This window comes from Primulina tabacum, chromosome 1, assembly GCF_025594145.1.
Source record: "Primulina tabacum isolate GXHZ01 chromosome 1, ASM2559414v2, whole genome shotgun sequence".
Taxonomy (NCBI): Eukaryota; Viridiplantae; Streptophyta; class Magnoliopsida; order Lamiales; family Gesneriaceae; genus Primulina; species Primulina tabacum.
This window is the reverse complement of record NC_134550.1, coordinates 52,083,434-52,096,918: the sequence shown is the minus strand read 5'-3', so window position 1 is coordinate 52,096,918 and position 13,485 is coordinate 52,083,434. Positions and strand designations below refer to the sequence as shown.

The following is a 13,485-nucleotide window of genomic DNA, read 5'->3' as shown; positions in this document are numbered from 1 at the left end:
AGCAATAATCTTATTCAACTCCTCGGGAGTCATATGAATGGTGGGCTGGGGACCATTAGGTGCGGGGCCACCTGTACCAGAAAGACGAGTATTGTTCTCATCCTGGACTCGGGAAGTGTCTTGATTTGCTCTTCTAGTAGGAGCCATATCAACGTCTTAGAACTCAAATTTCCCACAGACTGCGCCAATGATGCAACCCGGGCGAAGTGGACGAGTCGGGTCTGGAACTCTGCCGAATTTGCTATCAAGTTAAGGAAATATGAGTTGGATATCTAGGCTGAACTTCTTGACTCCTTGAGTGATTTGAAAGATCTGCGAACAAGAAAAGAACCTCGTGAATGGGCGCCAGAGGGGTGTCCGGCGTGACCACTCCGATACTTAAGTCAGCCAAGAACTCAAGCAAGAAAACCAATGTAGCCAAGTGATGGTTGTGTGATTGGAGTGGAGAGTGGAGAGTAAATGAGCAATAAATGAGAGTATTCAATGTGTGAGTTAATATCTGAATAGAGAATAAATGCAAGTAAAGAACCTGGTATTTATGGTAGAGGATGCAATGATGACCTCGTTTTTTTGTGTTTGAGCATTAATTATAGTAGGATGGCTGATTATATCATATTGTTCTGACATGTCAAATCGCATACTAGTCACATCCAGCCTACTTGATTTATCAACCACTTGCACTGATGTCAGAGATAGGTCGGCTGCATACATCATATTTATCGGCGGTATTAAATGCGGCACTGATATCGAAGCAGCCTGGGTAACATGCCTCTCGGGACTTCTTAAGAGAGCCCGGGCATATAACGTTCCGGGGAGATAATGTCCCGAGGGCTCCTATGGCCCGACCTATTGACTGACTGTCCACTCCATGAATTCTTCAAGTCTCACTTTCCTCATCCCGGGCAATCTTATGACTCGGATGTCAACTCATTTTGTCGCTTTATTGACCCAGGAACATTCCATGCTTCTGACCCGGGCACTCTCCATGGACAGGCTCCTTGGCCCGGGTTGTCCCGGCTACCATCCCTGACCCGGAACATCTCGGGGTATCAATATCAATTAATAAAATTTAAAAACTTCAATTTTAATTTTTTTTTAAAACTATTTCATTCTTTTTTATGTAACAAACATATCACGTACATCACGATTTGTTATTTTGATAATAATTTAAGATTAAAACCTGTGGTGTTTGGGAAGGCCGGAAGGGTTTGATAGTCAAAGTATTATTCAAGTATGCTTCTTATGATGGCTAGTAGTTGACCAAAAGTCAACACGGAAGGAATATGTTCAATAATTGAAGACGCTTGACTTCTCTTTGAAACAAATCCCCTCTAATAAAACATTTATTAAATTAGTCTAGATTTGTCCTTGGCATCATCCGCACTCATGAATGATCAATTATCCACTTTCCCAGGATCTTCCCGTTAAATGCACGTTATCATCTTGAGTGATGTTTTTGGATGATAAAACTACGTGACTTGAAATTCCTATTCTTTATCATTTATTATGTGAATAGGTTTGTTTCGAGGACGAATCTTTATCTGTGAGACGAGTCAATCCTATCGATATTCACAATAAAAAAATAATACTTTTAGCATAAAAAACAATATTTTTTCATTGATAATCCAAATAAAATATCCGTCTCACAAAACACGACTTGTGTGAGACGGTCTCACACAAGTTTTTGCCATATTATGTAATCATATGGTTTGACAATTTGTTTTTCTTCTTTCGATACTTTTTCATGTTCCATGTAACTTATTTTAGAAAACATAAAAACTTGTGCTTGAAATCTCACGATCATAGATTTTTAATTTGAGTCATTTGTAAAAATATATTATTATTTATATAAAAAAATAATATATTATTATTTATATAAAAAATATCATTTATTATGATAAATACAAATAAAATCAACATATCTTAAGAACATATTGGCAGAGTCTCTGTTTAGAGAATATGAAAGAAGTATGAATAATAAATACTAAAGCTAAGAAACAACTCAGATCGATTTGACCTGTATTTGGACTGAGTACGAAAATGACTACAATTTAACACTATTGATATCAATATTAATTATTGTGGCTACAACTTATTTCATTTCTCCAGTCAAACTTATCAGACGCGTTGAACACGAGGATAATCCTCTTTTTTTGTTAAAATTTATAAACCCGTGTCTGACTAAAGAAAACTGTATCCACGGGATGGCAACGGGTTCGGTCGACCCTACCCCTGCGGACATTGCCTGCAGGGGTCGATCCAACGGCTCGGATTTTTTCGAGTCAATTTTTTTTTTTTTTTTTACAGGGAGCTGGGCCCGGATCATTCATGTGGAGTGATCCGGGCCGTTCATTGCTCGTGCAGGCAATGCCTGCACGGGTAGGTTGAAACAAACCATGGCAACGGGACTAGTTGTCCCAGGAGGAAACTTGACCAGCTCGTCACTTTTGTTAGCCCCGCTCAGTCCCAAAATCCCTAGATGAGTTTGTCCAAATATGAGATCCGCTTCTCCAAGAGGAAGCTGGACCAGCGATCCATCTCGTCATTTTTTTGCCTGTTGGATTCAATGATTAGATTCGTCAAGCCGTTATAAAGTAGATAAAAATAAAAATAAATTAAACATTTTAAAAAGAAAAAACAAACGAACAATACAAAAAACAAAAACAAAATATGTTCATCACCAAAAACAAAAAAAAAAAACATTTTAGCTGTTGAATCGAAGATTCAAAACTCATGTCTCCAACATAAGACATGTTAGCATACGGAGCAACAGGTTCATACATCAAAGTATTTGGAGATATAGAATTGTTTAAATAATTAAACTACTTCATGCTACATAAAAATCTCCAAAAACTAGCAGAAAAGCTGAAAGAACAAAAAGAAACTTCTCTTTCCCTCCTTAGCTTTAAAAGTTTTGAATTAATTACAGGAAATTCGAATAGAGTTCCTCAATCCTCACCAGAAAGAAGACTAAATGGTCATGCACTGATAGATGGAGGTTAGAAATTCGCAAATTCGTGTGGATCTGGACCTGGAAAATCACATATTCAAATTGGGCTCGTTTATTGTTATAAAATATGTAGAATAAGTCTCTTGTCAGATGGTCTCACGAATCTTTATTTATGAGACGGATCAACCCTACCGATATTTACAATAAAAAATAATACTTTTAATATTTTTTCATGGATGACCCAAATAAGAAACATGTTTCACAAAATACAACATATGAGACTTTCTCACACAAATTTTTGCCTAATATAAAACATAATAATGATGATTATTATTATTATATATACATGACGAGTTCATGCAAACCCGAGACTCGCCACTACCCCTTACCAAGTCTAGGTCCCCCCACGAGTATACACCATTCATCTCATCATATGTTTTTTAATCCACTTTCCTTCTTTAGGATTTTACTCAAAAAATATTTTCTTGTTTTTTTAGATTTTTTATAAAATTATTTTGTTTGTTGTAAAATTGGTAGAATAAATAAAAAAGATAAAAAAAACAGATATATATTAATATTTTTTTAATACAAGATTTCAGGAAAAATATCAAATATTACCATAATATAATATTTTGTTACGTTGTTCTTCCCCTCTCCCTTCCTTCCAAGAACCAGCGGCCGCCTTCTCTCTCTTCCTTTCTCCTCTTTTCTATATAAAAGAATGCTCTCAATACTTTCTTTTACTCACTCCGAACATACAATCAAACCCAAAATCAGGGGTCTTAAATTGGGTCAATTATTTGTTATTTCAAATTAAACTTCGGCTGAATCTGCAAGGTGATGACTTCCGACGACCTTAAACCTGATTGTGATAAACCTATAAAGATCCGAGAAGTATGGTCCGACAACCTCGAGTCGGAGTTTGAATTGATATCGGATCTCGTCGACAGTTACCCGTTTTTGTCGATGGACACAGAGTTCCCGGGGGTTATCTACAAGCACCAGCAGTTCAACCCCACTCGCCACCCTCGTCCGAGGCTATCTCCTTCAGATCACTATCTAACTCTGAAGTCCAACGTCGACGCTTTGAACCTCATCCAGCTCGGTCTAACCCTCTCCGACGCGGCGGGGAACTTACCCGATCTGGGCTCCGGCGAGCGTTACATCTGGCAGTTCAACTTCTCCGACTTCGACCTGTCACGCGATCCCCATGCACCGGAATCCATCGATCTGCTGAAGGCCCACGGGATCGACTTCGAGAAGAACAGGGACTCCGGCATCGACTCAGCCCGATTCGCGGAGTTGATGATGAGTTCCGGTGTCGTGTGCAACGAGGCCGTCAGCTGGGTAACCTTCCACAGCGCGTACGACTTCGGGTACCTCGTGAAGGTACTCACGCGCCGGGAGCTGCCCGGCAGTCTGAGCGAGTTTCTTGATGTGCTGAGGGTGTTTTTTGGAAACAAAATATATGACGTCAAGTATCTGATGCGGTTCTGCCAGAGCCTGTACGGCGGGTTGGATCGAGTGGCCCGGGCATTGGACGTGGACCGGGTTGTGGGGAAATGTCATCAAGCCGGTTCGGATAGCTTGCTGACGTGGCACGCTTTTCAGAAAATGAGGGATGTATATTTCGTGGAGCAGGGGCATGAGAAACATGCCGGTCTGTTGTATGGATTAGAAGTTTACTAAATTGAAATTATCAATAGAAATAATTAAATTTGTTCTTTTGTGAATTTTTGATTGGGGATTTTCTTTAGTGGGGATTTTCTTTAGTGTTTTCACCAATTATTATATGGAATTAAATGCCGACAAGTAACAACACAATCATCGAATCCCGAATTTTGTTCAGTTTACAAGGAAAATGAATCCGAAGTACAAAGGAATGAAGCAGTGGAAGCTAAATTAACCCAAAAGCACTCGTGTACTGCTAGATATGTAAAGATCTAAACTAATCCAAACATTATCATGTTTGAGTTTGGTTTATTTAAAATTGATAGAGGAGCTCGAGCTTGATTCGAGTTTTTATTATCAGATTCGAGTTCGACTTGTTTTGAAATTATTAAACTCATGAAAGCTCGAGATCGGTTTGTTGTTTATCATGTTAATCAAGCTGGGCTCGATCAATTGACTGATTGAGTAGGGAAGGCAACTTTCCCCACAGGTTTGGGGCCCCCCCGTGGGGAAGCCCGAAACGGGCTTAGGGATCCCCGATTTTTTCAGATTTAGGTTCGGGTTTGGGGATTTAAAAAAATCCTCGATGTAATTCGAGACGGGTATGTGATTACTATCCCCATCTCCGAAATCCACGAACCCGTCCCGAAAATAATATCAATAATAAAATAATAATATTATTAATATTAATAATATAATATTAATATTATTTTTTAAAATATTAATAATCTTATTAATATTGATATTGATACTAATATTATCTCTAATAATAATAGATAATAATAAGTTTTGGTTTAAGAAAATCTCCGAATTCGTCATTCATCGTCTTGCCATATTAATATTTTTGAAACGGGGATGAGACAAGAATGTGAAGTTGATCCCCGAAATTTCGGATTTAGGGATTCCCCGAACCTGAAAAAGCGAGGATTTGGGCGGGTATGGGGGTGTGGATGAAATTCGGGGATGAGGATGGGGATGAAAAACCCGCCCCGACCCATTGTCATCGCTACAATTGAGCTCAAGTTTGAGCTTTATTCGAATTTGTTAAAAATTAAATATATATATATATATATATATATATAATAATTTTGAATTAGACATAAAAATATAAATTGATTTGTAAATAACCAAAACGACAATCATAACAACTCAAGCTTACGAACTACCTAAACAAGCCGAGCTCGAGTTTGTGAGCTTATTAATGAACATGTTTGCGAGCTCACGAGACGAATATTCTAAGACTTAAGCTTAGTTTGACTAAATTGTCGAGCTCGAAATCAATGTCGAATTTGGTTTGATATGATTAACAACTCAAAGAGCTTTTTACCAAGTAGAGCTCCGAATAGCTCGCGAACAGTTTGGTTCATTTACACCATGTGCACTAGTGTCACTTGTAAATTAAATAAAAATAATTCGAGAGCCAAAAAAAAAAATATATAGGATCGAGCAAGTGTATGTAATTCTGTGGAGAACACTTACTTTTACAGTTAAAGCCTAAAACAAAGAGTGATCAAGCATATGGCCAATTCACAGGTATAACATTTGATGTCTGCTATCGTATCACAAAAAATCTTATCAAATCATTTCACTGAATCAATTTTGTCCCATTTATTAAATCTTATCAAATCATTTCACTGAATCAATTTTGTCCCATTTATTTAAAAAAATAAATATTTTATTTTATTACATTTGATCAACTAGAGAGACTGCTCAAATCATGTATCTCATTGCGCGAACAAAAACAAGCAGCCACTTGCTCATTAATATTGAAGAGGTCGCAAAGTATAAATGCCGAGACCAAGTTGAACATTCATGTAATTTATGAGATGCCTGTTTCCTTCTTCCGTTTTCTGCTCCACTTTTTTTTTTTTATCCACCAGCAGATCAGATCAAGGCCTTCACATGTCCACATCAATCTCCCGTGCCCACACACCCAACTATCTATAGCTAATTACCTTCTACGCGTCGGACACGCCTCCGCCTCCGCCACCTTTGTTCCATATTTCCATGAATGCTTGGATGATGATCTCACGGTGCTGAGGCGAATTCAGGCGCAAAAAGCAGTCGAGAAGCTGCTGAAGATCGCTTCTCGAATATATTCCCCTCTCGAAGATCATCTGAAGCATGGATTTGCGGAAATCGCTTAAAGGGTCCTCGGAATCCTTGACTACAGCGAGGCTGTCGTGGATTTTCCGGCACGAACTGACGGTTTTTGTAAATTTGGGATAATCGGTGTAGCCTTCAGGAGAGTATTGAGATGAGGTGTCGATGTTGAGGGAGAATGTGGTGGATGTGTGGTCCTCGTCTTCGGCGCCGATGATGGACCTCCGTCCGCCATGTCTCTCCCATGAGCTGGCGGAAGAAGAGGGGCCGTGGCGGCGAAACTGATCGGAGGAGGAGTTAGATACGTGTTTGGCCTCGATAACGTCTGTAGCCTTTGGTCCGCACCCCCAAACTCCGTTTGTTCTGAGAGAGTTCTTGAACCTCGTCCATCTCTTTCCCGACGAAGACATACTGTGTATCAAACAGAGAGAGGTGCTACGGCGGAGTAGTGGTTTGAGGGGTGGCGCGACCTGATGCTCTTTGTAGTACTGTTTGAAAAATCTTGGATTTTGATTGTGTGAATCTTTAAAAGAGATCGTACAAAATGAGCTGTGGAAATTTAGAGTCAGGCAGGTGTTGCAGGGCTCACTGCTCCGGGACATCTTTATATATATATATATATCAGGAATGTACTGGTGAGTAATAATGAAAAATATAATAACGAAAATTAGATAATATTTAAAGTCGTTTGAATAACATCATGTTTACAAGTATTTATCAATTTAAATATATCAAAACACAATACATAAAAATACATCATAACAATAAATCATAGAGTAGGTCTCTTGTGAGACGGTCTCACGGATTTTTATTTGTGAGACGGGTCAACCTTACCCATATTAACAATAAAAAGTAATACTTGTAGCATAAAATGTAATATTTTTTCATGAATAACCCAAATAGATATCCATCTCACAAAATACGACCCGTGAGACCGTCTCACGCAAGTTTTTGTCTAAATCATATATATTTACTTATTTATATGACATTTTTCAATCCGCGACATAATACAGTTCTCTTAAATGATAAATCAACAAAAATATTTTTCGTTCAAATATCATTCAAAACGGAAAAATAATAAAAATAAAATTAACAGAATAGTGAATTTTACCAAAATCAAAACTAAAATTTACTTAAATAGAGTACACATAGACAATGGACAATGAATCACAAAAATTTACTATTTTTTACATAAAATTTAAAAAATAAAGAAGAATGTGAATTAATGTACAAATCTATCTAAGATGGACAATGAATCACAAAAAACCTTTAAAAAGACATATTAATTTAATTTGCTAACTTAAATGAACAAGAAAATGTAAAAAAATAATTTTTTTGACATAAAATTTAAGAAAGAAAGAGGAATGTGTATTAATGTCCAAATTCATTTAAGATGGACAATGAATTACAAAAAAACCCTTTAAGATAACCTAATAATTTAAATGAACAAGGAAATTCACAATTGAAAGTGATATATTTATATGTATGTTAGATACATATTTGGTATTTGTTTTTAAACACAGCAAACATTTTAAAAATATAATTTACTTGTTTACAAATATAAATTAAATTAAATTTTATTATAATTACTAATTATATGAATATATTCTAATCGTATAGAGTACGGTTGTTACAAATAAATCATTAGATTATTTTCAACTCATCACTCCAGTTTTTGCAATAAATATAATTTTTAAAATAATGTGATTTCTATATCAAATACAAAATACAAATTCATCTCAACCGTATCAAAAATTTTTTTTTACCACGAATGAACCAACCATCGTTTCTAACTTCATCATGAGAATTAGCTCAAAAGATAAATTTTTTTAAGTTTATATATATAACTTTGAAAATCTGAATCCAATCGATATAGGTGTTAAAGTGCACATAGATCATGCAACTTGAGCTAATTGATCGATGATCGAGAGGAACGAAGATGAACAAAAAATGGTTCTTAGCTCAAAAGTGAGAGAAATTTTTATTCGAGAGGGTTTATTATGCACATGGTGGGTCTATTTATACATGTACAAGAAGTAAGTAAAGTCAACTAACTAGTCAACAATGTAGTCTAACAACTAATGAACCAACAGTATGCTAATCAGATTACAGTGTGTAACATCCCCCCTCAAGCTTGGAGTATATTGAGCAAACCAAGCTTGGACATCAGAAAACGATGTTGATCAGATCCCAATGCCTTAGTAAACACATCGGCGAGTTGACAGTAGAGCAAACAAAATCTCTAGTCCAATTGGGTGGTTTAGACTGTCTGATTGAACGCCGAGGTTCTAGAAGATTAGAAGAAATGGGTGGTGAGCTAGATAATGGGATGGACAGTGGGAGAAATGGAACATCTTCTTCAAAATTCATGGTTGCAGAAGGTGGAAATAACGTAGAAGATGTAGAGATGTTTGCAAAAGGAAATAAATGTTCATGAAACACCACGTCCCGTGATACAAAGAATTTATTAGTGATAGGATCAAGAAGCTTTAAGCCTTTTTGGTGAGGTGGGTAACCAATGAAAACATATGTCTTAGCACGAACATCAAATTTGTTAGTTGGTCGAAGGTTTTTGGCAAAACAAAGACAACCAAACACCTTAATGTGATCAAAGGAAGGGACTTTATTGAAAAGTGCTTCAAAAGGTGTTTTATTTTCTAGGAGGGGAGTTGGGGTGCGATTGATCAAGTATGCGGCATGTAGAATGCATTCACCCCAATAAACATCAGGTATGGATCCTTGAAATTTGAGAGCACGAGCCACATTAAGGATATGACGGTGTTTGCGCTCAACTATCCCATTTTGTTGTGGTGTATAGGGACATGAACTTTGATGAATGACACCAAGAGTATTGAAGAAATCATTACAGTCTTTGTTAAAAAATTCGGAACCATTGTCCGAACGAACATGCTGAATTTGGGTATGGAAGTGAGTTGACACAAAGGCAAAAAATTGTTTCAAGATACGAAGAGTGTGTGTTTTAAATTGCATCAAGAATACCCATACGCATCTCGAAAAATCATCAACTAAAGTAAGAAAATATTGAGCACCTTCATGAGTGGGGTTGCGATGAGGACCCCATATGTCCATGTGAACAAGATGAAAAATATGAGGAGATTTGTGCCTCTCGACATATTGAAATACCTTTCTGATTTGTTTAGCCATTGGACATATATCACAGTGTTGTGTAAGGTGATTTTGTGTAATAAAGGGTAGGCATCTCAGTCGTGCAACAGACATGTGACCAAATCTTCTATGCCAAAGATCAGTATTATTATTAAGAGACGAAGAAACATTACAAGCTGGTAAGTTTTTGGTTGAAGAAGAAACTTGAGTAAAAGAAGGATCAGTGAGTTGATTATTTTGCACAACTAATGAGGAAGGATTGACAAGGTAATACAAGCCATCTTTCATTCTACCAATCCCCATTATCTTCCCAGTCAAGAGTTCCTGAAACAAACAAAAGGTTGGGTAGAACACCACACAACACTGGTTATCTTTGGTGAATTGAGATATGGATAGAAGATTGAATTTGAAATCAGGGACGTGAAGAACATTTGGCAATGTACAAGAGGATGATAATGGAATTGAACCAGTTGAAAGTATGGGGGTAGAATTACCATTGGGGAGACGAACTGATCCAGTGGACGCAGGGCATGGTTGAGGATTTTGAAGGCCAGTAGAGGTACCTGAAATATGAGCATTTGCACCACTATCCAATATCCAATCATTAGCAGCAGAAATAGACATCAAGCTTGTAACTGTACCTGCTAAATTTGCTGAATGTTCTTGCGGAATATTAGAGTTCTCAAGCAATTGAAATATCTGTGCATATTGAGCAAGTGTAAAGGTGATTCCCGAAGCATCTGTAGTTGTAACATATGTATCACTGACTATGTTGTGGGCAGACACTCGCGGAGGCCTGAAAATTCCCTTAGTACCTTTGGTTTGAGGAAACTTTTTGTGTAGTTTATGTCCCGGTGGGTAACCAATCAATCGAAAACAATTTTCTTTCAAATGGTCTGGCATTGAGCAGTGCTCGCATTTGATGCCAGATCGCTTGAAGGATGAAGAATAAAAGGCTGCTGTTGGAGCATCGGCTATTGGTTGGAATGTCATCACCTGCCTATGTGATTCTTCTTGACCAGAGAATATGCTTGACTAACATAAGGAAGTGGACTCATGAAAAGAATCTGACTTCGAATTGGACCATAACTATCATTGAGCCCCATAAGAAATTGGATCAGCCGTTGTTGTTGCTCGTATTCAACATAAGATCTAGACGTAGGGCATTCACACGAAAGGGAAGTGACCAGTGAGGCTAATTCATCCCATAATTGTTTAAGCTTCGAAAAGTAAACTGAAATGGTGCTCGATCCTTGTGATAATCGAACAATATCACGATGAATGGCATATATGCGTGAACCACAAATTTTGTCAAAACGTTCCTTTAAATCCGCCCAAACACTGAAGGCATCTTTCGCATAAACAAGCCCGCAGAAAATCTCATTGGATACGGAAAAAAAAATCCATGACAAAACAACTGCATTGCAACGCTCCCATTGATAAAGAGATGGATAATTGGCAGCAGGTTTTCGATACGTACCGTCGACAAAACCGAGTTTATTCTTAGCATGTAGGGTGATCTTCATTGCTCTACTCCAAATGCCATAATTCTATGATCCAATTAGTGGATCAACAACAAGAGAAACTCCTGGGGCATCGGATGGATGCAAATACAGATGATCATTAAAGCTAAAATTGGAGATCTGAGCCGCCATACTTACACGAACATAGATCCAGTTGATTTACGCAGACACACTTCATACTACACGAAAATCAATCAATTGAAAAAAAAAGCTCTGATACCATGTTAAAGTGCACATAGATCATGCAACTTGAGCTAATTGATCGATGATCGAGAGGAACGAAGATGAACAGAAAATGGTTCTTAGCTCAGAAGTGAGAGACATTTTTATTCGAGAGGGTTTATTATGCACATGGTGGATCTATTTATACATGTACAAGAAGTAAGTAAAGTCAACTAACTAGTCAACAATGTAGTCTAACAACCAATGAACCAACGGTATGCTAATCAGATTACAGTGTGTAACAATAGGACACCTAACAAGCTGGCTTGTAAATATATTGATAAACAAAATCGAATTTCTAATTATTAGTGAAACATTTGCATGTCTATATTTTAATTTTATTGAAAGAAATATAATTCTTTATTATTTAATTTATATCATATTTTATGTAACCTAATTATCACGTGGCAACACGTGCGATGCTAGTTATAGAAGGGTAGGATTAAAACAGAGTGAAAAAAATGTGCGACTTGTCACTATTTCCATCAAAGAATTCTATCATGTCCATCTTCTCCTACGCTAAAAAAAGAACAAAAGCCGATGTGAAGATAAGAGAGAGTTCTCGTTGGCTGACAATCCATGGCCACCGCATTTCTTCAAGTTCCTTCTCAGTTGTTTACTAGCCATGCTCACTCTTCCACTATTTTACCCAAAAGTGGGAAGCCCAGTAGATTGAGCTACTCCAAGTCTGGCTTGACGAGGTTCAGTGTAAGAGCAGTGCAGGAGAAAACCGAGGAAATCAAGGCTCCGTCTTCTCCGGAAGAAATTACGAAAAAGTACGGCCTTGAAGCTTGTCTTTGGAAGGTAGCCCACTTATTTTTTCTTGTTGTATGTGTCGATTTATCAGTGTTTTGTTTGTTAATTATGCTTGCTAGGAGCTCAACTCGATTGATAAAAGATTGTTTGGCGGGAAGTGGGTTCTGGATGTCATCTGTCTTACGAGTTTCTTCTTTGAGCAGTGGAGAACATTCATCTGTCGTGGCAAAGATGTATGTGTTTTACATACCTAATCATGTGTTAAAATTTCTACTGAAATATGCATATATTCTCTGGAAAAGAAGATGGAAATGAACAAAACAAAGAGAACACTTCAAAGGGAAATCAAGCTAAAGAACTCCTGGCAAAATATGGAGGAGCATATTTAGCCACTTCAATTACCCTTTCCTTGATATCCTTTGGCCTCTGTTATACTTTAATCAGCGCTGGAGTTGATGTGTCAGCATTGCTACAAAAGGTACAGCTTCCCTGTGAACAAACTTCATGTTTTGTAGGATGCAGCATTCATGTCTGGTAGCTATATATTGCAGGTTGGAATTTCAACTAACGAAACGGGGGAGAAAGTTGGGACTTTTGCGTTGGCCTATGCGGCCCATAAGGCTGCTTCCCCCATCAGATTTCCTCCCACGGTAGCTCTTACACCCATTGTTGCTAGTTGGATTGGAAAGAAAGTTGATCCAGAGAAATGATCACGTGATGTCGCGATTTGGTTGGACAATTATTTTGTGCTGATGTGTTATGTATTAACTTCAGTACCTTGTCCATAACTTAGAATACAGAAAATACACTTGTTACAATGTTACTGAATTCATTTCGTATACTTGTCGACGAATAAAATTTGTTTCAACTTCATAAACAGATCACAAGCTGAATTCTGAAGATGAAAGCCGATCTTGTACTGGTGTGTTGCTTGAAAATTACGAAAAAGACTAAAAAAGGCTTCAGGACACTGTAGCCATGAATTAAACAACATACAGACACTAACTGATTATTGACGGTTGCACAGCTATGTTTCCAAACAGAAACCAAGTATGTTAGAACCCCATCGCTTTTCTTCATTCACTGGAACATTTACCTTCTTTGAAGTGCTGCAAAATAATCTTGAACACCTAA

General features: G+C 37.4%; 3 protein-coding genes and 1 long non-coding RNA gene across 5 annotated transcripts; 2 read left to right on the top strand and 2 right to left on the bottom strand.

Moving 5' to 3' along the window:
• The first annotated feature begins 3,599 nt into the window (after window positions 1-3,599).
• On the top strand, window positions 3,600-4,683 carry LOC142548158 (putative CCR4-associated factor 1 homolog 11). The gene has a single exon (XM_075656492.1). The coding sequence runs from the start codon at window positions 3,791-3,793 to the stop codon at window positions 4,637-4,639; it is 849 nt and encodes a 282-aa protein (XP_075512607.1). The 5' UTR covers window positions 3,600-3,790; the 3' UTR covers window positions 4,640-4,683.
• A 5,261-nt stretch (window positions 4,684-9,944) lies between these two features.
• Window positions 9,945-11,702, bottom strand: LOC142519495 (uncharacterized). 2 transcript variants are annotated; one of them, XM_075622540.1, is made up of 3 exons: window positions 10,492-11,702; window positions 10,345-10,413; window positions 9,945-10,174 (listed from the first exon to the last, which is right to left on the bottom strand). In XM_075622540.1, the coding sequence occupies exons 1-3, from the start codon at window positions 10,841-10,843 to the stop codon at window positions 10,140-10,142; spliced, it is 456 nt and encodes a 151-aa protein (XP_075478655.1). In that variant the 5' UTR covers window positions 10,844-11,702; the 3' UTR covers window positions 9,945-10,139. The 2 variants fall into 2 exon arrangements, with proteins under 2 accessions (XP_075478655.1, XP_075478647.1); XM_075622532.1 differs by having other exon boundaries at window positions 10,345-11,702.
• Window positions 10,843-11,376, bottom strand: LOC142512292 (uncharacterized). The gene has a single exon (XM_075619679.1). The coding sequence runs from the start codon at window positions 11,374-11,376 to the stop codon at window positions 10,843-10,845; it is 534 nt and encodes a 177-aa protein (XP_075475794.1).
• Window positions 11,703-11,982: 280 nt separating the features above from the next.
• Window positions 11,983-13,222, top strand: LOC142519490 (uncharacterized). The gene is made up of 2 exons (XR_012813781.1): window positions 11,983-12,829; window positions 12,903-13,222. It is a non-coding gene; the product is annotated as an uncharacterized LOC142519490 (long non-coding RNA).
• Window positions 13,223-13,485: the final 263 nt, after the last annotated feature.